Source organism: Sus scrofa, chromosome 1, assembly GCF_000003025.6.
Source record: "Sus scrofa isolate TJ Tabasco breed Duroc chromosome 1, Sscrofa11.1, whole genome shotgun sequence".
NCBI classification, from domain to species: domain Eukaryota; kingdom Metazoa; phylum Chordata; class Mammalia; order Artiodactyla; family Suidae; genus Sus; species Sus scrofa.
This window is the reverse complement of record NC_010443.5, coordinates 217784609-217810007: the sequence shown is the minus strand read 5'-3', so window position 1 is coordinate 217810007 and position 25399 is coordinate 217784609. Positions and strand designations below refer to the sequence as shown.

The following is a 25399-nucleotide window of genomic DNA, read 5'->3' as shown; positions in this document are numbered from 1 at the left end:
AGAGAACCCCTCATCAACAAAGAATTCTCTTGTCCAAAATGTCAATAGGGTAAGGTTGGGAAGCCCTGCTATAGCTAGTAGAACAGTACATCTTGCTAGAGAATATAAAACAGTCACCAACAGAAATAAAAACTTTCTAAGATATAAATATTAAATATCACTGTTTTTAAGCACTGAATATGATTTCTTGTGTAGTTACTTGATGGCAACACACACACATGCATGCACACACTTACAGAGATTTTAAGCACTGTTACAACCCCCATTTTCTCTTTGCACTCTCCCTCAATAACTGCATAGAAAGAAGAAACAAAATGAATGAGTGGGTACTAGAAAATAGGGGGAGATGGGAGGAAACAGAAGGGAAAAATAAATGTAAATCCATTCTCTGGATACAGACATGACATAACACTTCAGGTAAACAAAAGAGGCATCCAGCTGGAGCCAACAGTTTTATTGCCTTAGACATGAACATCATAAAATTTTCCGAAAGCTAAAATATAAGGTTTTGTTCCCTGGCTATCATAATCTACAGTAAACAAACCCAATACATGGTATACAAAAGGTTTTTCATTAAGCTGTTTCTAGAGTAAGAAGAAATATAATTGTGTGATCTTAAAAATTATTTCCACAGACTCCTTGTGCTTCCACGGCCAAGAACAGAGCTCCTGAGCCTTTCACACAATGTACACACTTCGAACATGAACCTGAGTACAATTCCTGACAGCCTCCAATCCACAGCCATTTTATATTGCTCCATATCAACATTATGAAGACATTTATAGAGCAGGCTGTCTAAGCAGAAATCAGCCAGGCTATTGAGAACACATATTCTGGAACACATGCTACCATCAAATTCACTGAGATATTAATTTATTAAAAGACAAAAATCTCAGAATCTCAGTGTTTGAAAAGGAGAAAAAAAATTACCTGTTGTTTTCGGAATCTTATAACTAACAGTGACCAAAAAGTCACCTAATCTGTTCCTGGACTCCCTATCACCTCCATGTCACCCCAATGATAGAACTGACTTAAGAGTATTTCTTGGAGCTTACACCCACACTGTTTAGCTCTTATGAACTAAGATAGATAGATAGATAGATAGATAGATAGATAGATAGATAGATAGATAGATAGACAGATAGATAGATAGATAAAGATAGACAGACAAACAGTCAGACAGACAGACAGATAGGGATAAGAAAATATATGGAACCCATTATTTTAAAAAACCCTCAATTTCAAGAGCATGGGACTATGAGAGCAGAAACCTATTTATTCTCTTGAAACATGTCCTCATTGTTTTCTGTCTGCCTATCTTCAGGTCTGGAGACATATATACAGGTATGTTAATGGAAGTCTAACTTGAAACAACCTCTCAACCCTATCTTTTTCTCTTCAATGGCATCTGAATTTCTCCTAGACACATGGGAAGTAGGGCAACACAATAAACAGGGCAAAGGAGATAACAAGGTGTTTGGTAAAGAGGACTTCACTCCTTCTACTCATCTCTCCTTTCGCCCACTCCTCATGGAATTCAGGAGTACAGACACCATTTTTTTTATGACTCTACCTGCTATTTAACTTCCACCATGTCAGCCAATCTCATAACCTTGAATACTATCTATACATAGGTGACATCAAAATTGTATCAGTCTAGATTTCTCTGATCTCCAGATTCACCCAGGGAATCATACCACAGGCTCTTCAAACTTAAGTCTAAAACCAAACTCTGATGCTTCCCCAAACATTTTACCATCAACTCAGTTCAAGGTAACTCCCATCCTCCCAGGTGCCAAACCTTAGAGTCACTCCTGACATTTCTATCTCCCACACTCCATATCTAATCCATTGAGAAATCCTGTCAGAGCTGGTTATGTTTTTACAGCCAGAACCCAACTGATCATCCCAACTGCTACCTCTTGTCATGATCAGGAAGACCAGAGAGAAGGCTACTGCAATGATCCCAGTTATGGAAGTTTGGTCCTCCTGCTTCTACTCCTTGCTCCTCCTCAATATACTCTTCATATAGCACTCAATGATTATACAGAAACATAAAAGATCATATTACCCTCTACTCAAAACTATCTTTCATGGTCCACAGTCCCTAAAAAATCTAGACCCCATTTTCCCCCTGAATTCTTCTTCTCCTTCATCCTTTTTCACTCATTTCTATCCACCCTAGACTCCTTGCTGTTTCTAGAAAATACCAGGCCAACACTATTGCCTCAAGGCTATTATTGCACTTGCTGTTCTATTTGAAACTTTCTTCTCTCAGACATCTGCATTAGTTGCTATCTTTCCCTCTAGAGCTCTAAAAGAATAGGGAGTTTGAGGTCTGAGCTGTTCATTGCTGCATCCCTAAGGCCTGGAAGACTGATTTACATAAAATCAAGTTGCTCAATAAAGAGGTGAAGGAGTGAAATACAGATAGTTATCAGGGACCTTTCTGTCCTACACTTTAGGATTACTTTTAGAGGTCAGAGAGCATGCCCACCTACAATTAGATGAATGACTCTGTATTAAAATATAAATAAACCAGGAGTTCCCGTCGTGGCGCAGTGGTTAACGAATCCGACTAGGAACCATGAGGTTGTGGGTTCGGTCCCTGCCCTTGCTCAGCGGGTTAACGATCCAGCGTTGCCTCGAGCTGTGGTGTAGGTTGCAGACGCTGCTCGGATCCAGTGTTGCTGTGGCTCTGGCGTAGGCCGGTGGCTACAACTCTGATTTGACCCCTAGCCTGGGAACCTCCATATGCTGCGGGAGCGGCCCAAGAAATAGCAAAAAAGACAAAAAAAAAAAAAAAAAATATATATATATATATATATATAAATAAACCAAATAGTTAAATATTTAAAAATCTTTAAGTGAAACAAAAATTACACAAATAATTTTATGACATTTTCCATATTAACTAAATTTTATATCATGATCTCCTGAATTTTATATAATATATATTAGTGAAAAATGAAGGAGGAAACAAAATAATTTATAAATGACCAGTACAATGTTTTACAGATATGTATGAATTCTGTATTTAAGAATTTTTAATCCCCTTCCCCCCACTGCAGACACCTTCAATTAAACCTATTCTAACCTTGGCTAAGTGAGAACTCAGCTTCCAAATTTCACTCCCAGGCACAGCTGTTTAACAAGTGCATCAGGAGCCTGTCAAGACACTTGGCAGCATCATTCCTTCAAAACACAATGGGCTTTGGAGGGGGAGGGGCAATCCCCTACTACTCACTGATGGTAATTATCAAGCCAATCTTTGGAGGAAATGTACAATCAGGCAATGAAAAAAAATCCTTTGATGAAACCCCCCCTTGAAAATAAATTATTGACCCTGCAAGTGGTCAAAATATATTCTTAATTTTGAACTAAACTGCCCACTGATTTACCAAGATCTATGTCCCTAACCCTGTAGTCCTGTGAAATTCATTTTTCTGAAGTTCTGAATTCAAGAAAAGTGAGTGACATAATTGTTGACTCTGATTTACTACCCCAAAGGAGTAAGCAATTAGAGTGATTTCTCCATGATTTGCTCAAATTATACACTTCCTTCCTTGCCTGGTTCCATCATAAAGACCGCATGCCATGGGCATAGCACACAACCAGGGTTACAATCGAAAGCTGGTCTTCTCAGAACATGATGGAGCAGGACCACACTGATCCAGACAACTCAAGTTGCTGGAGTACTCAGCAGTGGTGGGTCAATATACTGGGCTGTTTCAGGAAATACTTATTCAGGAACAACTAGAGATAATTGTTATAAACTCCGTCCTTGCCTCAAGAATCTGAATACCTCTCACCTCAATTGATGATGTGGCTTGGAGCTTTCAGAAGGAAAAAACTGCACCTGTTTAATTGACACTTTATAACAACTTGTATCCTAGAACACATCCCACAAACACCTTCAACAAGTTTCAACAAGTACAGCGGAATTGCTTGAGATGGGCCAAAAGGTCAGGGCCTGAAACTTTATCAGCTTGATTATCTAAAGCCACTGGAAAGCACTCCATGTGTTTCAGAGAACAGGTAGACTTTCCACTACACAAAAGCAGCTTTGTTTCTGTATATGTGACACCTCCTAATTAGAATCAATGATTTTTTTTTATTGTTGTTCCTGATAAGCTTGTTTGCTTAGCTTCATTTTTCTGAAACTCTTTAAACTTTTCTAGGAAGGGTGAATGTCAGCAGAACACTGAGACAAGCCTTGAACCAGGGCTGTGGTATTGCATGATGTTTACAATTTGTCATCCTTGGGGGTAATATTGCAAGCTTAAACACACTATAAAAAGCCTTAAATGAAAAGGCAATTTCATTTTATTTGAATATATTTATGGAAATGGACCAAAAGTGTCCATAGAGGCACATTGTCATTTTTTCCTTTTGTGTGTGCCAGTTCATGACCAAAAGCAAGCATTCAGAGAATAGAAGAGCATTTATGACCACACTGTGGTATCAAATAAGTTACTTTATGAACAGATAGGGAATATTGTGTTTCAGGATCTTAGTAAAATAGCCCTTCACACCACATTTCTGTTCACAATGGTGGATCTCTCTGTGATTCATTTATGACCCTGCCCTTGATAATGAGCAGATCTCCCTCAAGGGTGAGTGCTTGTGGGACATGAAAACATCACACATACTCATGACTTAGAAAGATGATGAGCAGTGGGGAATTATGTACTAAGAACATGTAATTTGGACAAGGTGGGAAAAAGTGAGTAATTCACTTGAGATAACAAGAGTTTTCCCAGCAGTGGTGACTGTATGGTTATGGAATCCTTGGAGAGTAAATAAGAAAAAACTGGTTGGGCTGGGAAAGATTTAATAAGTTGAAAAGCAAGTTATAGAAGCCAGCACTGATAAGAAAAAAGAAATGGTCTTTAACAAAACCACTTTGATGAGACAGAGTGGCCACATGAAAAACTCAAAGATCAACACTTGAGTGTTTCTTCTTTTCAAGGAGATACAGAGAACCAAGATAAGTTAGGGGTGAAGCAGGAGAGGGATGTCTAGTTCCCTGCTACAGATACAATAATCTGTATGTAATGCCCTCCTGTGCACACATAAAGACTATACTTCCCAGCTTCCCTTGTAGTTAGCTAGGGTCATGTGATTGAGTTCTAGACAGGAATAAGAAATAAATCTTTGTACCAAGCTACTGAGATTTGGGGTTGTCTATTACAGAAGACAGATTATCTTAATATGTTCTAATAATGCTTCCTTGTTATCTTTTGCCTTTTCAAATATCATGTTATTGCCTAAGAGTATCTCTCATACCATTTTTTAAGCAGAATTATTTCAGGGATCTTCAAGAGCAATGGAAAATTAATTTGCTTTCAGATCAGAACACAGGATACCCAAAGAAAAAAAAAATGGCTGACCATATTTTCTGAGGTGTTGGAGGGAACAAACTGTGCTTTTCTTTCCTAGACATTAACTCAAAAATTTATTTGCCTATTTTTAACTTTTCATTATGGAAAATTTCAAACCTTCACACAAATAGAAAAAAATAGAATACCTCCATGTATTTATCACCTAATTCTAAAATATATGTATACACACAGATATAGATAAATTGGGTGATAGATGTGTGTGTGTGTGTGTGTGTGTGTGTGTGTGTGTGTGTGTGCTATTATATGTTACTCTGATCACTGAGCCAGTACCTGATAGTACCTGAGCCAGGTATGAGTATGTAGTCAAAAGAAGAGAATAAGAATCTCAAACTCTACAAATTACTTCACTCAAGAACTACAGTGAAGATTAAAGTAATCTACTTTCTTAGAATTTGTAATGCAATTATTTTCTTTTCCCTTTGATTACCCTGAAGAAGGTTCTTTCTAAGGGAGAGGTTTAACACTTTCTTCTTGGTAAAAATAGTAGCTACCATGGGAGGGCCGGTACACTGAATCTTTTCTCAGCCATTCACCATTTATACGTATGAATTTTATCTTTTCTGAGGTTCTTTCCCAAAAGCAAGCCTTGAATAGAAGAAGGGAAAAAATAAGGAGCAAAAGCATGGAGTCCTGAGGCAGCTTGGAAATTCTCAGGGCAAGAGACAGTAGGAGTCACCACAAACGTAATGAAAGATAAATTTCCATTTCAAAATTTTGTTTAAGGTGGAATTCCCCCCTCCCCCATCTTCCCTTCATCACAACTGCTCTTCTATCCCTAAATCCATTATCTTGGCTCACGAGGCACCATTTGGTAGTTTCATACTAGAAACCATTACTGGGAATGGGAAAAGGGAGTAGCAGAAGAGAAACAGTTTAGTTGTAGCAATAATTCTCATCCAAAGATGGACTAACCAGGACCAGTATCCATGCCTCATCTTAAAAATTAAAGTACTTTCAAATAAACATGCCAAAATACACAAAAGAAATTGTTCTAGAAATACAAGCCTGAGATGGAGTCTCATAAATTTTAAGAACAAAACCAATCAACATCCTATCTGGAACACTCTATAAACACCTAAGTCTACTGATGTTGGCTCCAGGCTGTGCTCTCTGGTCATACAGGCCTGACACTGGAAGGCTCAAACCCAGGTGAAGTAAGTGCTACTAGAGCAGGAAGCTCAAGTACAAAAGGCCAGGCTCCCTTTTCACTCAGCCTTTCCCAGTCTAGAGAAGCATGAGGCCCTGAGGTGTTCCCGATTGAATCATTAGGAATGGGTGCCATTTTGATGAGAACTGACTTAATGTGCACCCCTCTAACCACCTCAAACATTTATCTCTGCTCTGTATTAATTCAGTCTGAGCAAAAAATAATTCCAAAGTAAGTTTTAGCATTGTGGGTAAGGTGAGGGTAGTGTGGAAAGGGCTGATAGGTTCAGCATGACAAGCACTAGCTCAATCTTTGCTCTCAGTACTTTACTCTCTTTATAGATTATAAAAGGAAATATTTAACAAATGGAAGACTACTCATACACAGGATAGTGCACATGGCCTTTGTCCACATCTTAGTCATTCTACATAACTGATCAAATAGCCTTTGGTCTCTAGTCTTCCTCAGGTTTTTAATTTTGTTCTTTAAAGTCCATTACAAAAAAATGCTTTTATGTTTGTCTCCATTTATGTGTTTCCCTGGTTGATCACTTGGCATAAGAAAAAATTATGTTTCATAGGATAGCTGCCAAGAGATATGCTTTAATGAAGAATGAAACTATAAACTTTAAGAGACAATGAAATTGTTTGGAGGAAGTCAAAGTTTCATTTCACATGCACTAAAACACAGTTCTTGCTACCTTAGCGATGTTGCCTCCTAAGATTTTGTTTTGTTTTGTTTTAACTGAATTTGCATTTGTTCTGGTTAGGTGTTAATTCTTTCTAATTTTCAAAACACCATTCCTGTTTGATAGTAAAAGTCCTTTGTTACTGGCCCAAGATAAATTTCTAGCCTCCCTTCCCACTCCTACCTAGTCTTGGACCATCAAACTACCTGGGAAGTCTTTCTTTCCTGGACTCTCATATCCCTGTGTTACATACTGTGGTCTCTCCACTTGAATGTCCTTCTTCCCTTTCTCTTCAAGAATTACAGTCTTCTTTCAAGAATTGCAGTCACTTCCTCTAAGATGCTACAGACATAGTTGGAAGCTTCTTCCCCTGTTTTCCCATTTTAAAATTTTGTGTATACTTATAGCATAGCCCTTGTTTCATCACTGTGTAAATAAGTATTTTCACCACTAGAAGACTATGAGCTCCTTAAAAAAATCTCCCACTTACTTCTATACCCACCCACCCATCCCACCTTCAACTTTCAGGACAGAGCATGGTGCATGGCTTGTATTCAGTGATCAAATGAATGAATGAACATGCAGTGATCGGTTGGACATATCAGTGTATATACACTTTAAGTAGAATGACTACACTCCTAGTTTTTCCAGAACAAGCCTGGATTACACTGATATTCCAGGGGAAAAGAAATCCTTTCATTCTCAAAAGTGTCCCAATTTGAAAATAAATTTTATGCTCACCCTAAGTTTTGAGCATGGTGGAATTACTGATGTGCATTGTCCCTGCCTTCCCAAACCAGTGCATCTCCTTTTCTAGTTTCTCAATAACTTTTCAAATTAATCATTTAAAATTGTTTTCAAAATTCAAAATAATTAGTTATTATCTCTACTCAAATCCAGTATCCATGGCCCAAGAAAATAAAGATACCGTGCTGCAAAATAAGAACACAGGTTTCATTCTATTTTCTCACCAAATTCCTATCTATACCAACCTTCCACATGAGTGATGACACTTATTAAACCAACTGATCTCCAATGAGGCTGCCAATAGTTTGTGGAGATGGAAAATCAAGCCTGCTCATCCAGGTTCTGTGTTTGTCAGCCACACATCTACTGCTCAGGATTAAAACATTCACTGTCTTATTGATAGTTTAGAAACCCTGACTCAGTAATTATAGTAGAAACTAATAAATTTGATGGGAAAAAAATTAACATCTCTCTTCCACATCATTCTACCCAAAGCTTAAAAAAAAAAACCCTTCTGAAAGATGAAAGATAATCAGACTACCTCTTTTATGGAAAAATAAGTGTGTTTGGTCTTTTACTCTACATACTCAAATTCTATTTGGACTCAAAGATGTCTACCTAACTCAAAGAATAGGTAATCAAGAAATATCCCAAAGGTCACAAAAGACATTTCTATTAAATTTTCAAACTAATTTTCCACACTGATGCAGACTGATTGAACTAAGATACACTTTCAAATATACATATGAACAAACCTCAAAAGATCTGAAATGTATTTCTTTAATCAGATCACTTATGAAAAAGATTTCCATAATTTTTTCTAATTTAAAAACATTATTTTGGGGTGTGAAATTAGAGAAAAACCCCAAAATGGATATGAACTAAAAGGAACATTATTATGTAGTTAATAATTTTGGCTAAAGCCTCTAATATTTAACCTCTTAGGGGTTTCTCTCTTATCTACTGTTTTTCATAAATCCTAGAAGAACAGGACAAAGAAACATAAACCACAATTTGCTTTGAAAGGTTTGCCCAAATCTGCCACGAATTTATTTCCAGGACAAAGTTCATGAAAGGCCAGTTCCCCAGGTAAAGTGGATTAAATGCCTTCAGGGAAATAAAATTAAACCACTACCAAATGGAAGGTTTCTAAACTGTGTTTCGGGATGTGAAATTCAACTTGACAGATGCTTTATAAACTGTGGCCAATGCCCCATTTGATGAGGCTTTCTGTGGTTTTGCTTTTACCTATACTAGCGGGTTTATAATTTATGGTGGCATATACATGTCTACACTATGTTGGATATGTATATACACAGATAAATATGCCTTTTATCTCTTTCTTAGGTAAATCTATTGAGGAAAAAATATTGTGATTTAGTTGTATTTTTTAAAATCATTGAGTTTGCATTAAATATCTGACAGACTAATGCCCTGTGGGACACGATTTGGAAGCTATGTTCTCTCTGATCTTTACCAGATGTTTCACTGGTGGTATTTCAGCCTCAAGAGACAAAGAGGATATTAATGTTAATTTTATTTATTTAATCACATCAGGAAGATTTGATAAAAGAGAAAATTCAATATTTTGGTAATCTACCAACTCTTCAGAAATACCAATAGTAGCAAAAATGTTTTGAAGATCATTTTATATTAAAAGCAGAAAAGCTGCATTGTAGTTGGAAGGGAGAACATTCTATCTTATCTTTAAAAATAGGAACAATGTGACAGATTTGTCAGTTCCACTTTTAACTCAAAAGGCAAAGAGGTGGCAATGACATTCATTACTCAGCACAGCCTCACCCCAATTTTTAACTATTAATTGGAGAGAGAGCACTCAGAATACGAAATGGACAAAGAGTGGAAAGCCTTCTGCCACTCACTACCAGTGTTACTCTGTTATCTTCTTATCTTTTGCCTTTAATTACATTTCAAGGGAACACAAAATTACCCTAATCATCATCAGGACATTGATGATAATGAAGATGTACTCACTACTAAACACTGCCTCCCTCCCAACACCTTAACTGAAATGACAAGGTAGGCTTTCATCTCTCTAGAGTTCAATGTCAGAATATGGAAGTTTTTAGAGCACTGGTTCTCACCCTACTGCACTTTAGAATCACCTGGGAAGCTGCACCCCCTGACCAATTACACCACAGACCATGAGGATAGGACCTAGGTATGGGTATTTTATAAAGCTATTCAGGCAATTCCAATGTCAGGCAAGCTGGAGAGCTACTGCCATGGAGTAGGTAGGCAATGGCCAAACAACTTGCTGGTCTTATAAAAATTACTTAATTTCCCTAAGCTTTTTCCTCCTCATCTGAAAAAATAGTATGAGTGGAAGGGAGAGTGTCTACTCATTGATTTTTCATTTATTTTTAGATAAAAAATATATACTTATAGTTATGCAATATTTTAAACAGGCAGCAAAGCATAGAAAATATCATGATACCTATGATATCTATATCAACACTACCAAGCAAAAAAAAATCAATATTTTCCCATGTTTGTTTCATTTCTCTTACCTGTTGAGTAAAAGATAAAGCAAAATCCCCACATTCCCTATCTTCCCATTTCTTCTGTCTCTATAAATATCTACTTTCCTAAGGTTATAGTGATCACATGATTTTATTGTTTAACCAAGTAATTATGTATCTACAATAACTATATAATATTGCTCAGCATGTTTAAATATACATAAATTATATTATACTGTATATGTCCTTTTGCATTTAATTTTTTCATTCAACATTATTATCTATTTAATCATGTTGGTATCTACCTACAGATATATAAATTTATATATGGTTCATTAATTTTAAATTTCTTTATTTTATATCATTAGGTATAAATCACAATTTGTTGATTTACCTTATCTGTGGATAGACAGGTTATTTATATTTTTTAAAAAACAGAGGAGCAATAAACACCTTTTTGCATGTCTCTCTGTTACCATATACAAGAGTTGCTCTAGGGTAGACACTTAGACATGGTTTTGTTAATAGGTTCATCTTCGTGTTTGCTAGATATTCTCAAATTTTCTTCCAAAGTGGTTACACTAATTTACTCTTGCTAGTAATGTTAAAGCATTCCCTTCTCCCTACCCTCCAATACTTGACATTATGGGAATATGCTAATTGTTGCCAACACAAAGGTTGCAGAGTGGTAACAAATAGTTATGCTTTAGAGATATTTTCCTGAGGTCCATTCTGGGACATATAATTGTGGTCACCACATCAATACCAACTCTTATCAAAATAAAAAATAATGTGAAAAAAAAAACCTTCTTTCACTTTTTACAATGAATTTACTTCTCCTCAAGAAATATCTTACATGACTAAGGCTGGCCCATAAACCCATAAATCAGACCATAAAAGAAGAATGGGGACACGGCCCTGGCTGTGTATTTATTTTCTTGTATTCCATAATCCAATGTTACTTAAAAAGCAACGGCCTAATATTCAAGCCAAGGCAAATACTGTGGATTTTGCCAGGCAAAATGCCTGTGGAGAAATGAGTCAATTCATACAAGATTCAAAGCTGTCTTTGGTCAGTGACATTTTCATGAAAATCTGTGGGTGGGTAAAAGTTTTTCAAAATTCCTTTTTGCTATTGGATAGAATTCATCCAGGAAAAATAAGCAAAATTTAAGTGTCAACCCACATTCCCCCTAACTCTCTTATTAACACTCTCTAACCTCCCAGCATAACTGCTTATATTGTGCATAAAGGCAAGCTATCAGTGTTTCTGATCCTGGCAACAGAACCTTGTCCCTCTGCTCACTCTGCTCACTCTGCTCTGATCAGACAGGCTTTCTCAGGAGAAGTACTGGCAGAAAGAGCATGCCTGATCTCATTCAGAACACACCAAACAGAACCAAGGCAATGCACACTCTTCAACTTCATGGCAAAAAGACCTATGGTAAAAACATGCACAGTGTGTACCCTGTTGGAACCATTACTATGACTACTGTTAGGGATGGTTAGTGTACATCTACAGTTCTGGGTTAGACTTTATGTTGTCCTTTTAGGAACATGAAATAAGTGTTTGCGAAAAAAACTAATTCTAAGGTTCCATGACTTGCCCTGACTTGAGAATTTGAAATCTTATTATCTCAGAAAAATGAAACAGAATTCAGCAAAATTATACCTGGGAATGTTCAAAAATTTTGATAATTCCAAGATTCATCAATGTTGAGGTTGGTCTAAGTGCAGGAAGATCCAAACAGAATGACAAGGCACCTACGATTTGTTTTATTAATAGACAGAAGTGAATGGACTCAGGTACTTTCAATATAATATTGCCATATCCTAGGTTCTGACTTAATTGAAATCTGTCTATCTGCCTGCTGAAGCCTTTAATTCTCAAAGCCTTTGCCATTGGCTGGGAATATCACTATAATCAAGGCCAAGAGAAAGAGAGCAGCTTATTCCACAGAAGCAATAAGAATGATATCTACAGAAGGGTGGAGTTGTTTGGGTGGGAAAGAGAAAAGCAACCATTCTCTTCTTCCAGTAAGTTAACCAAATAATAAATTAACAATCCTCCCCCAGTTCTGCCACCTAGAATCCTGAGTGATCTGATTCCCAGAGTTCTGGGTAAGGAGTTAGAGTCAGAGATTCTGAGAATGCATTCTCTCATGCATGAAATGGAATTTGGCGTCAAGGGAGGACACCAGTGGTAGTCTCTTACTGTAAGCAGGCTGTCACTGAATAGCCCTTTCACACACCCTCCTTTTACCATGACTTCCAGAAGCTCATTGTGCTGCCCGTAGTCATGGTCACCAAACACAATTGGGTCATCACATCTTTCCTGGGTCAAGAAGCTAAGTGAGTGACAATGATGACTAACTCTAACTATGGTCCACAGAAAATTAATAGCAATTTAACATACATAAAACAAAAGTGGATTGGGTCTTATAATTTAAACTGCCCCTAGCCTTTACAGCATGTGACACAGCCACAAAAACCAAAAGATCACTTCATGTCTCCAAAAGAAGAGTGTGGTCATTTTACTTGGCAAGGATCTTGAGCTTTGAATAACTACCATCCACTTCCAAAGAAGTAAGAGATGAAACATTTCAGTATTAACAGTTCTTTGTATCTGGATTCCAAGAGTGTAAAGACTAGCTTTGCAAAAGGCAGAAAAATACATATTTTTCAGATACGTATCCACATTAAGCACAATGTCTTTTCTCTGTGGACTACAGCTTGAGAGGACTGCTAAACTTCCACAGCAAAATTACTTGCTGCTAGAGTTAGCTATAACCCTACAAATTAAGCAGGTGACATGCAGCAATATAATAGTTCTCAGAAGACACAATGCTCATGATATGTATGTTTTATATGAAAATGGATATCTTCGTGCTAAAAATATACAGTCCCAAGAGAACTGCAGCAGTAGTCAACCCCTAAGAAACTGTTTTGTACAAATATATTTGCACTATAACATGGAACTTAATGCTTTGTGGGTCTAGATCTGATATGCTATTTGATTCAGCAATCTAAATTTTGCAAAGATTCCATCTGGAAGTAGGGAAAGGCAGACTAGGGGAGAGAGAAATCACCTCCCATATCCATCTTGAATAATATGGATATGGATCCATATTCATCTTGCATCCATGAAATGTTATGCAAAGGCCTGCAAACATTCATCTCTCTTTCACTTAACTATTTCTATTTTTAATAGTCATCATGCACTTTAGGAAAAATCAACTTTATAAAGTTATATGCCTTTTAAAAATCTAGGAAGTTGGAAAATGGGGAGATACCATTGCACAAAAATTAATTTTGCAATGCAAAAATATTTTTTGGATAATTTAAGCCTTTATGTTTATTTCAGTAAAGCCAAATCCAGAAAACTATTTTCAGCCAGGATTAGTCAGAACTAAAAGGTTGGCCTGTTTTCCTTCAGACACTGAATGGCTTTCTTGCATTCAATAAGCCGGTATGTTCCAAACAGAGTAAATGGAATTGCCTTCAATTGCTTGTCTCTTCCTGGCATTTTTAATGTAGAACCTTACTGACAGAGTAAGGTTTTTATTGGCTGGAATGTAATTATTCTTTTCACTCATATAACCTAGCATTCTCACAATGCATCAGCTTCAATTTTCCGTTAAGAGAAATCACTACATGGGGCATAATGTAGAAATGCAAGTTCATTCCACCAGAAATTCTAAAACTCTTTTAGAAACACCTATTGGATGGTGGAAAAGTGCTCTAATACTTGCCTTACAATTATCACCTGTTTGGTTTGCTCTTACATGAATCCAACAATGTGGCCAATTCACGATGAAGCAAAAACATGACCCAGATTGTTCATCATCAAGACACTACAGAAAGAAGGGACATTAGCTGGTGGACCACCATCTATATAGAAGTTCCTTTTCAAAATGATTTATGTATTTCACACATTTAGTGACCTGTAGCATATTCAATTCCAGGGAGTACGTATAATTCTCAGATTTTAACTCTAAAAGAAATATTCCTGTCCATCTAAACTAATATAAAACAGATGCTCTTCTTCTTCTACTAGTTAAGTGAGCTGTCTGAGATTATGCAAAGCCACCCTGGACCCCAAGGGTAATATCCTGCTTATAAACCCTGAGGGTTTCTGTTAGGTGTGAAATGGTTGTGCAACCATTTGAGAGTTATATTATTCAAAAATAATAAATTTTGCCAAGAAACAGAGATAGTTCCAGGATTGATGTTGTGAAAGTGGAAGGCAGGGAGAAAGAAACATCATACCCACTTCCTTCAGCACCTAAAGCACAGTCCATTCCGGGTCCTACACATTTCCACCAAGTTCTATCTCTTTAAAGTTCAATAAGATCCTGTGAGATTCTGCTCCTGCTCCTGAGGTATCCTTGAGTGTTTTCATGCTGGTTATAAATCATTAACTAGTCTCATAACCTTGAAGTACGCAGTATGCAGTATGCAGGCATGTGGGTGTATGCAGCAACATTTTTACTAGCCAAGTTGTTAAGTGTGAGTTCCTGTCCAAATATCAGAACCACCTCTCTAACCCCAATACTCACCCAGTTATTGGAGGGAAAGGAAAATCACTGAATATTTACTTTGGAAAAGAGCTAAAGCTTGCTGGTGGTGCAGTGTGTGTTCCTCTGCCCTGCACACTTCAGCAACTTCAAGTTGGTGTCTAGTGGAAATCAATTTTCCAAGATTTTGGACAGTGTGGCAGATGAACCTCCCTCGCTCATGTACACGTGCAGGAGAGAATCTAGAAATGAAGGGATACCCCAGCCACTAATAAGTAAAGAAACCTTTCCCTTCCTCAGGCTGAAGAAAAGTCAAATCTCATGGACACCTAGACCCCCAGCATTCAAACTCCATGAGAAAAGGCCCTCTGACTTCCGGTTGCATTTGGAAAACCACATGCACCTTCAATGAACTCCCATGGGCTTTAGGAGACTCACCGAACACTTATTGGGCTTCTCTCCGGAGTGGACTCTCATGTGGATGAGCAGTTTATAGCGGGCATTGAATGGCTTGTACCTTCTAGGACAACCTGCCCAGAAGCAAGTGAAGTCCTCCCCTTTGCGCTGATCTATATGAATCTTCTCGATGTGCCGCACAAGTTCCTCCTGCTGGTCATACAAGGCACTGCAATCAATCCAACGACAGCAGTGCTTGCTCCCAATGTCATCCATCTCCCCATCCTCGTCCAGGGCTGCCTGTGTGAGGGCCAATGGCTGGGCGTGGTGGATGAGCTCCGGGTGGTGCAGGTGCGGATGGGCGTGGTAGGGAGGCGGGGGCCCTTGGGGCGTTGGTGGCAGAGGAGGCAGAGGAGGTGCCGGGGGCAGATCCAGGGTGCCACCCGGGAAATCATCCAGGCGTTCAGTCTTAAGCAAGCCGGCTGGCTGGCCTTCAGGGTCCGGCAGGCCGTGCTGCACTACCATGTTGTTGACCAAGCTGGGCTGGAGGCCACCGTGCTCCAGCTGCTGCATGCGCTCATACTCTAGTGCACCATCCTCACCGTAGGCTGGGAGAGCCGGGCCGCTGCTGGCCACCCGCACACCCTTCTGGCTGCTTGGCATGGAGCACGGCTGGGGAATACAGCTGCCACGCACCCCTAGGAAATGCCCATAGACCTCAGGCTGTGGCGACATGTTGGCAGGGGAAGCCCTCGACCCATTGATGTAGGCAACCAAGGACGTGGGCGAGGTGCGGATGATGGTATTGAAGTCTATTCCAATGCCATCAGACAGCGGGGACAAGGAGAGCGCTCTCTTCCTGGAGCGGGCCGAGTGGGACCTGGCAGAAGAGTGCCGGGGACTAGGGTAAGGAGAGTGGCTATTTTCCATCCCAAAAAGGTAGGATGGCAATGAGTTAGAGACCCCGTTGCCAGACATGGCTGTCCCAGGAGGAAGGCTAAGGAGGTCCCCTAGATCAATGCCATTCTGAGAGCTGTGGTTGGAGGAGAGCGAAGGGAGAGACCTGTAGCCCTGAGACCACTCTTGTTTCACGCTCAAGGCCGAATGACTTTCTGTCAGACTCAAAGTTGAGGACTCCAAAGACTCACGGGAAATAAGGGACCTGGAACAGCAGCCAGAAGGAGGAAAAAAAGACAAACATTTTAGCAGGATATGGATTGCTTAAGAGCTAAAAGAACATTGCATTGACAATCCCTTAAGTATTTCCCCTAATTACATTCTAGGCTAAACACACATTCTTTGGCTAAGATAAAACACCAGGCTTTTAGTTCCAGGTAAATAACATTTTACCAAGAAGAACAATAAAGGCTGGCACTCACTGGAATGATGAAACAAAAGATCTATTGTTATAAATAATCTTAATACTTTAATGATAATAAATAGTCCAATAGTCCTTGTTTTATCTTTAAAAATTTTTTTTCTTTGCTTTTTATGGCCGCACCTGTAGCATATGGAAGTTCCCAGGCTAGACAGTCAAATCAGAGCTGTAGCTACTGGCCTACACCACAGCAGCACAAGAGCTGAGCTGCATCTACGATATATAACACAGCTCACAGCAATGCCAGATTCTTAACCCACTGATGGAGGCCAGGGGTTGAACCTTCATCTCCATGGATACTAGTTGGGTTTGTTACTGTTGAGCCATATGGGAATACACTGTTTTATTTTTAAAATGGGAATACACTTTGTTTTATTTTTAAATATCTTTTTTTTTTTTTTTTGTCTTTTGTCTTTTGTCTTTTGAGGGCCACACCTGCCATATATGGAGTTTTTCAGGCTAGGGGTCCAATTAGAGCTGTAGCTGCCAGCCACAGCCACAGCAACAAGGGATCCTAGCTGTGTCTGCCACCAACACTGCAGCTCAGGGCAACACCAAATCCTCAACCCACTGAGCAAGGCTGGGGATCAAACCCGTGTCCTCATGGATGCTAGTCAGGTTCACTAACTGCTGAGCCATGACGGGAACTCCTATTTTTCCATACCTTTTTTTAATGTAGTGGAAAAAGTTAGAGACCTTGGAATAATTATTGAAACTTGTCAAACCCAATAAAAAAGTATTTATTAAGCACCTACTGTCTGTAGCACACTACAAATAGGCATTGCAAGGAACACAAGTCTAAACAGAGTTTCAGCCCTTGACTGAAATGTATTTGGTAAAAACATAAACCCATGCTCAAAATCAAAGGGTCATCCAGGCGACCTGTCAATAATTTCACAAATTTGTTTCACTGATATTAAGGAATTTTGATTATTTCTTTAAAAGATAGCAATTTACACTATCAGTACTCAGTCACAACATCAAATTTCCCCCAAAATAAAATCCGTGTGTGTGTGTGTGTGTGTGTGTGTGTGTATCCCTGTGTGTATATAGCTATAATTTATAAGGGAGTAACAGCCTGAAATCAAGTCATATTTGGAATTATGCATTTGGGCTGTGCAGGCTTTAATCACATTTGCTAATTTTGGATTTTCCATGAGCTCTTGTCCTCAAATCAGAGCAGATTTGGACCAAGAGCAGATCATTTGCTTTTGCAACAATTCTTCTGTTCTTCTTCCTACCCTTTACAAAACATGCCTCACATGTCACACTATTTATCTGCATATCAAAATGCTTCCTAATGTAGTCTGGCCACTTGAAAAATTCGTTTTGTATTACTATGACATCATTGTCTTAAAAATCACTGAAAAGAGGATTTCTCTGGTGGCCTAGTGGTCGGGGATCTGGCATTGTCACTGCTGTGGTGTGGGTTCAATCTCTTATGTGGGAAATTCCACATTCTGTGGGTGCAGCTAAATAAATAAATAAATAAATTTTAAATTTAAAAACAATAATTGAAGAGAAAAGCTATACTCTTTGGATGGAAAATTGTCACAAACAGGCTAGACATAATTCATTGTACTTCCCAACTCAGGTATAGAGGAGAAAAACCTGAATTTTTTAATATGCACTTGTGTTGGCTTTCTACAGAGATCTTTTTTCGAACAAAAATATTAATTGAAACAAAATACTATATAGATGTCCATCTTTCCAGAATGAGTCTATTTACTATTTCCAGCTGTTAAACAGTAACCTGTTGCAAAAGAACTGAGGGAAAAACAGAAGCCTTCTCACTCCATCTGTTCCTTTTACTTCTTTTCACAACATGGAAGCCAGGAACACTGTTTCCTACCGCATGAGAAATTACCAAGAAAACATCTCGGCTCTGAAATGTACAGTATAAGGTGATAGATAACACCACTGTCAATGTGGTGTTTCCATTGAGTGAAGTAATGTTTGCCAATGACAAACACAGTAGGAATTTCCAGTTGTCCTTGACACAGATTTTTTCTCTGTCCAGATCCTTATATTCAGGCTAAAGTTCTTTTGTTACCCCCAAAGAGGTGTCTGAACCATCTATTTTTTAATTCCCTGGAGACATGTTCCATCATTTTCCCAGCACATCTGCAGCATGTACCTATCCCTGCAGATCTCAGCTAAAGACTCCTGGTGATTTGATGTCAAGGGCCTTTTGGTCCCTTCCCCAGCGAGATTCAGGAACTGCTTTCTGCCCAAGCCAAATCAGTAGTTGTGTCATATATAAGGCAAAGACACTTGACTTTGCTTTACACCTTGAGAATGAGACAGTTTATACAGCATTCTCAACTGGTGCATCTGCCTGGCCACTGTCATACTGGAGCATTTCAGATTTTTAAGCAATAAATAGCAGGCAAAAAGTATTTTATCCACCTGCATATACTTTGCCCTTGAAATTACATTATTTGGTTTGAGGGTAGTCTATAGTGAGACATATTCATTTGTTCCACTGTCAAGAGATGTTTCTTATTTTTCTCAAAATACACGTAAGTATGGCTTAATTTAAATGTAAGCATAACCCCCTGCAGGTACATTCCTTAACTCCTTGGACATCTCAGTTTTCTAAGACAGTTATCATATATTTTTCAGAAAGCAAGTTCTATATTCTATTCACTAAGGCAATAATATGAATAGAAAACTCTCTCTTCAATCTTGAACCCTTAATAAAAACAAAACGTCAACAAATGCCCTTACTCTAGTGGCCCACCTCCCTATTGTGCAATTACCCAGATTTTTCAATATTTCAAAGTTTTAAACCATGAAACCTACATCAAAGACAGTAACTCTCAGTAAAAGTCCACTTTCTAAAGAAATTATACGCTGTCTGTACTGAGCCTTAAACATAGCTAACTTCAGACATTTTTGCGTATTATCTTCCTTAATAAAATTCAAAATCCTTCAATAGGATCATTTTTATCTCCCCCAGTACCCATCAGAGTGTTAGATAAATAATAAGTTTTCCCCAAAAATGTTGATTAAGATGTGTAATCAATCAAGATAATTATAACCATCTTTTATAACTTAAAATATATTTTTGCTATGTATTACCTCATTTAATACATCCTGGGAAGTAAACTGGATGTTTAAAATAACCTCTATTTTACAAAGAATAAAACAAAGGTTCTGTGAAATTCCTCCAAGGGATATGAAAAAAAGGACCAAAATCCTTATCGAAGTACAGATAAAGCCACATTTGATAGGCAGTCACTTAGCTGGATCACATATATCCTCCACTGTTTCCCCCACATCATAACCCAGATGTGGTCCATAATGCTTTGCTTGATTGAAAGACCTGGTGTAAGAGGCTTAAAGGCACATAAGCAACAACTAAAACCCACATTTTCTATTATTTTTCTGCAACAATATGTTGAATGATTATGAAAGTTTCCAAAGAATTCTTGCCTATAATCTCTGCTGCTACCCACACCAAGCCTATGGGAAAGAAAGTGACAAAGAGCTCTGATTCTATCACAATACTGAGAAAAATCTCCATTTCTGTATGTTCATCTGATCCTAAGCATAATATTTCTGGTGACTGGTTAGTTTGGAGCTATATGTAAAAGAAATATAATTCAAACAAAATAAAAGAAATATGAAAAACTCAGACCACCAGTGAAATAGGTTAAGATGGTTCATGAAGAAAGAGCTCAGTAGCTCTCACGGGCCATAAGAGCTGTGATAACCAGAGTTCTCAAGGATCTGATGTTGTGGTGTAGCTTGTGTAGCTTGCAGCTGCAGCCTGATTCCATCCGTGGCCTGGGAACTTCTTTTGGTGAGGTCAAAAAAAAGGAGCGGCATGATGACCAAGCTGATTTGCTTGGTTCAAGGCCAATCTCAAAAGAAATGCTCATTTATAAATGACAAGGAATTCCTCAAAATGATACTCAAGAGAATGAATATATATACACATTCATTATATATATATATATGCGAATATACATACATACATATATATATATCATGAGTAAGATGTGCAATAGAGTTGAGCCAATAAAGTATTACTCACAATACTGAAATAAAGGGAAACAAGTGCCCAGTAATAAAAGACTAATAAAAATTAGTTTTATTTATATTCTTCAAAATAAAAACGGAGTCTTGCACAAGAAGAAGTCATTATATGATGCTAAAGATTTTTTTTTACTACCAAAGATGATTACAAAAGAAAGTGAAAACAGGTATTTATAATACTACATAAATTATTATCAATTTGATGGAAAGGTAAAACTATGCTTATGGTGCATATGTTTGCATACAGCTAAAAGGATGTATTTCAAAATTCTACCCATGGCTGCCAATGAGTGGTAGGATTCAGGATAACTCTTATTCACTGCCTTGTGCTTTTGTGTATTTTCTACAAGGAATAAAAATTACACAGATAATCAGGAAAAAGCAATAAATTTTATAGCTTTTTATAGGGTGGCCATCACTCAGATTGAACAGCTCATGCTCTCACCCTGCCTTCCACCTTACCTTCCCCACTCCCAGGGCATTCCCTGGATAAATAAAACACAAAGCTGATTCTCTCTCCACCTTCTCTTTATCTCTAGACAGCAAAATGCCTTCAAGTTGAACTATTGCATCGTATCTTATCTCTTCTCTGATGGAACACACAAACCAATTTAAGCGTCACAAATAAATGAGACCTTTCTAAATTGCTAAAAGTAAATTCAATACTTCACTAAGACACTTCCCAACTAATTCCTGTTTCTTTGCTCATCTTGCAAAAAAATTATTTCCATAGAAGGGCTCACAGAATACACAGTCAAACATATGTCAATGCATCTCTATGATGTTGTCTTTTAAGGATAGAAAATTATGCTAAGGAATCAAATATGCCAGAAAACACCGAGCTAATGACCCTTCCCTGGCCAACCAATGAAAGGGACTGCATTAGATGCATGACTAGAGCAGCCTGTGCCCTGCCTACCTTCAATTTCTCCATTAATTATGACTCTCTGCCTTCAAGGCATGAGCCGGACTTGCCACCGACAGGAAGCTGAAAGCTTCCCAATGACACCTACCCTACCAGTACGGTTAATTTTACATGCAATACTCAGCAACTCTGAGGAGTCCCTCAAGGCATAATCATCAATGGGAAAATGACAGTAGCAGCTTCCCATTCCAAAAAAAAAAAAAAAATGTCAGGTGAAAAACAAGTTTCCATCTCATGAAAAAGTTGGCATAAAAAAATAATCCAGGAACTGTGATTTCAGTCTCGAATAGCAGCTAGGAGGACAGTGCAGAGAGACAAAAGGAGAAAAGAAAAATCAGAGGAACAGAGGAAAAGGGAAGAAGGAGAAGAAGAAACAGGATCCCAGAACTACAAGGCATCTCAGTACATTCTAGCCCCCTAAGATGAGGAAGCAGAGGTCCAGAGAGTCAAACTCCTTTGCAACATCACAGTTACAAAAAAGCCAGGACAAAGATAAAAATCTGGGATTACATTTCTCTAAGAAGACTACTTACAAAAGATGAAATAATTCACTTCAAACATAGAATTAGACCTTATACATTGCACAGTATTTTGGTTTTATGTACCCTATAATACCAACCCTGAGAGATACAAAAATTTTTCTGAGAAGGTAATTTCCCTATTCAGTTATCTCCCATGGAGATAGACATACTACATTTATCAGACCTATTTATTCTGGCACCCAATCAGACATCGGAATGTTATGTAACACTCTAACATGAAAGTATGTCTTTCCAGACACATCATAAAGTCTTAAAATCCATGATTTCTATCTTAACTTTTTCTACCATCTTCCTAATCTTCAACTATTGGTTTTTATGGGAGTAGTTATTTAAGATACTTGGGTAAATGGGTGAATGTGTGATTGGATGGATAGACAAAACAGGCGATAAAGCTGCCTCAGGATACTGCAACATATACCCTGAAAAACTAGCAACTAAGATAGATGTACAAGGAACATCTCATCTTTCCAGTTCGTGATATGACCTGCTTTACCAGGAATCAACAGATTACCACACTGGTATTTAGCTACTGAGGCTCCCAAAATCTCAAAGTGGGCATTAATTTCACTCACACCATAAGAAAAGCAGGTAGTAAACTATTCTTCCCAATTAAGATGATGTTATGGCACACAGAGTTTCGATATACATTCTCCCACAAAGCTCAAATTAAAAGAGCTACTTGAGTGAGAGAGAGAGAGAAAGAGAGAGAGAGAGAGAGAGTGTGTGTGTGTGTGTGTGTGTGTTAATGGGCATGTGTTCAGGAAGGAAAAGGGAAAATACTCATAGGTGTGATTATACCATAAGAAGGGAGGGGAAAAAAAAAGTAACTTGAGACCTGGTATCTGAAGGAGGTATATTCAGGTTGGCTGCATTCATTGCCCTCTGTAAGCTAGGACTGATCTGGTTGCATGCTGTAGAGACCTGGCTTGCTGGAGGTGAAATGGGTCCCAGTCGCTGAACCATCATGGGACTGCTGGTGACCACTAGATTGTTGCAGCTGCCTTTTCCAATGGACTTGCACTGAGGCCCAAAGCCAAGAGCCCCTAAAAACAAATGAATCAGGTTAGCTTTCATGTCCCTTACATCAGAAATCAGTAAATACACATATGTGCACGCTTAAATCAGGACTCATTTTTAAAGAGAGTCCTTGGATCATCTTCTTAAAAAAAAATTTAGCATTAGTGATCCAAAATGCTTTATCTAATTCCAATGAAAAAAATCCACAATGCTGCAATAGAAATCCCTTCTATAATCACCACTCATAAAATATGCTTACATTTTGCTCCTTCTATATAGAAGTGTACAGTTATATTAAGAATCATATTTCATCATCTCTTTACCTAAAGAGTTAAGGTGGTAAGTAGATGGGATTACTTATATCAAACCATGTTTTTTCTCTAGAATAGCTAATATCTTGAATCACCCAGCAAGGAAAGTTGACACTGCTGAAAAAACTTGTTTAACTGGTTCACTTCACTTCAAATCTGGCCTTCCAAACAGCCTCTTTAAAAGGATACAGTCTGGCTGTGTCCCTCCAATCATGATTTTTCCTCTTCACCCCAATACATTGTCGCTGGACTTACAGTTTTTCAAAAAATCAGAATCAAAGAGCCACAAACAAAACACTCATTCTAAAAGTTCCATGGTAACCAAATTTGACAAAGATTTTTCATTGCATCAGCAGCAATCTTCAAGTGTAGTAAAATTTGGTTTATGTCCAGAGAGGAAAGAAAAAAAAAACCCACAAGAATCTGTGCCGTTACGGAAAAATGAAAAGCAAAGAGGAGAAAGGTAAACACTGCCATGACTCATTTATTTAAAAAAAATAAAAATAGTGGTTGAATCATTCTAGACATTCTTTTTACATGGATATACTTTTTCAAACGTTTTTTGCAAACTACCTGGTCAAGTCTCAGTGACTGTACATTCTGTTCCCATTTCAAACAAATGAAAATAAATATGATCTCAGGGTTTTTTTTTTTTAGCAAATTTGGCCCTAAAATTTTCTCACCAAATTCCTCATCTTTCTCATTGATATATTTGGGATGAAAGTAGTATAAAAGCATCACAGTAACTTTCCTTAGCCCTAGTGGGTATTAATTTTTATTTTGTATTTAAAAAAATTAAGTTAATAGCCAAGAAAATGACTTTTTCATCTTTTGTAACACTATTTTCCAAGAGCCCACAAAACTAAGGGTAAACAAGGTTTCAGAGTAAACGCCAATGCTCTCATTAATGAAATCACATCTTAAAAGTGCTTGGATTACAGTGTTCTGTCCAGCTATAATGGAAAATAAAAATAAAAATCATTATATAAGGGGGAAAAAAGTGCTTGGAGAGTCAAAGCATCTTTAGCTAGCAGGAAGCCTGCTCTAGTTCAGTCCTCTGGGAAACTAAAATCCAGGTGGCAACTGACTTGCTCAAGGTCACACAATGATTTACTAACAGAGCAAAAACGGATTCTAAGAGAGTGTATTTTCATGGCATTTTTGTGCTTAAGTTTAGGTGCTGGATGATTTGTTTCTTGGATACTTTTTAAGATCATTAGGTCCAACAGAAATTCCTCTCTGATTCTTTTTTTTCCAGATACACAAACCAGAATCTTCTCTCTACCTGCCCCCCTCCATGCCCCACAGCTTATAACTGATGCAACTACCTGTGCCTTGAAAGATCAGTTATAGATTGTCTGTTTTTATAATTCATAAAACAATGTACCATCAGGGTTTCATCTTTATACCTACAGCAGTGGGTATATTTTTGTGCAATGATTATAAACTTAGTATCTTCATAAACTTCAACAAGCTACATGTGATTTGTTTTTCAAAGCCTCTTTGTACCTTGGCAAAAGGCAATGTAAGGGTTCATAGCCTAGCCCAATATATAAGGTACTTGAATCCTATCCCCAGGTTCTATCCCTACCAGCTACTGCTATTAAAAGCAACATCAAATGTCAGGTATTCTGTCAAATTCAATGTCATATATTCATCTAAGGAACTCACTAATTTCAAATAAAACGGTAAATCTACCTCCAAAATAAAGACATATTAGCAGCACATCCAAAAAATACTACTTGGTGTCAAAGCATATTAATACATTACTTCACCAAATCTTATATGCCATATATTAA

General features: G+C 37.9%; 1 protein-coding gene across 6 annotated transcripts in view; it reads right to left on the bottom strand.

Annotated features, from left to right (window-relative positions):
• Window positions 1–25399, bottom strand: part of GLIS3 (GLIS family zinc finger 3) — a 545026-nt gene that overhangs the window by 307622 nt on the left and 212005 nt on the right. For 5 of the 6 annotated variants that reach the window (XM_021074388.1, XM_021074390.1, XM_021074379.1 and 2 more), the window contains 2 exons: window positions 23108–23315; window positions 15426–16545 (listed from right to left, as the gene is read on the bottom strand). In XM_021074388.1, coding sequence (XP_020930047.1) covers window positions 15426–16545; window positions 23108–23315 — 1328 coding nt within the window. The remainder of the gene's footprint in view (window positions 1–15425; window positions 16546–23107; window positions 23316–25399) is intronic. The other variant, XM_021074403.1, reaches the window with a different exon arrangement.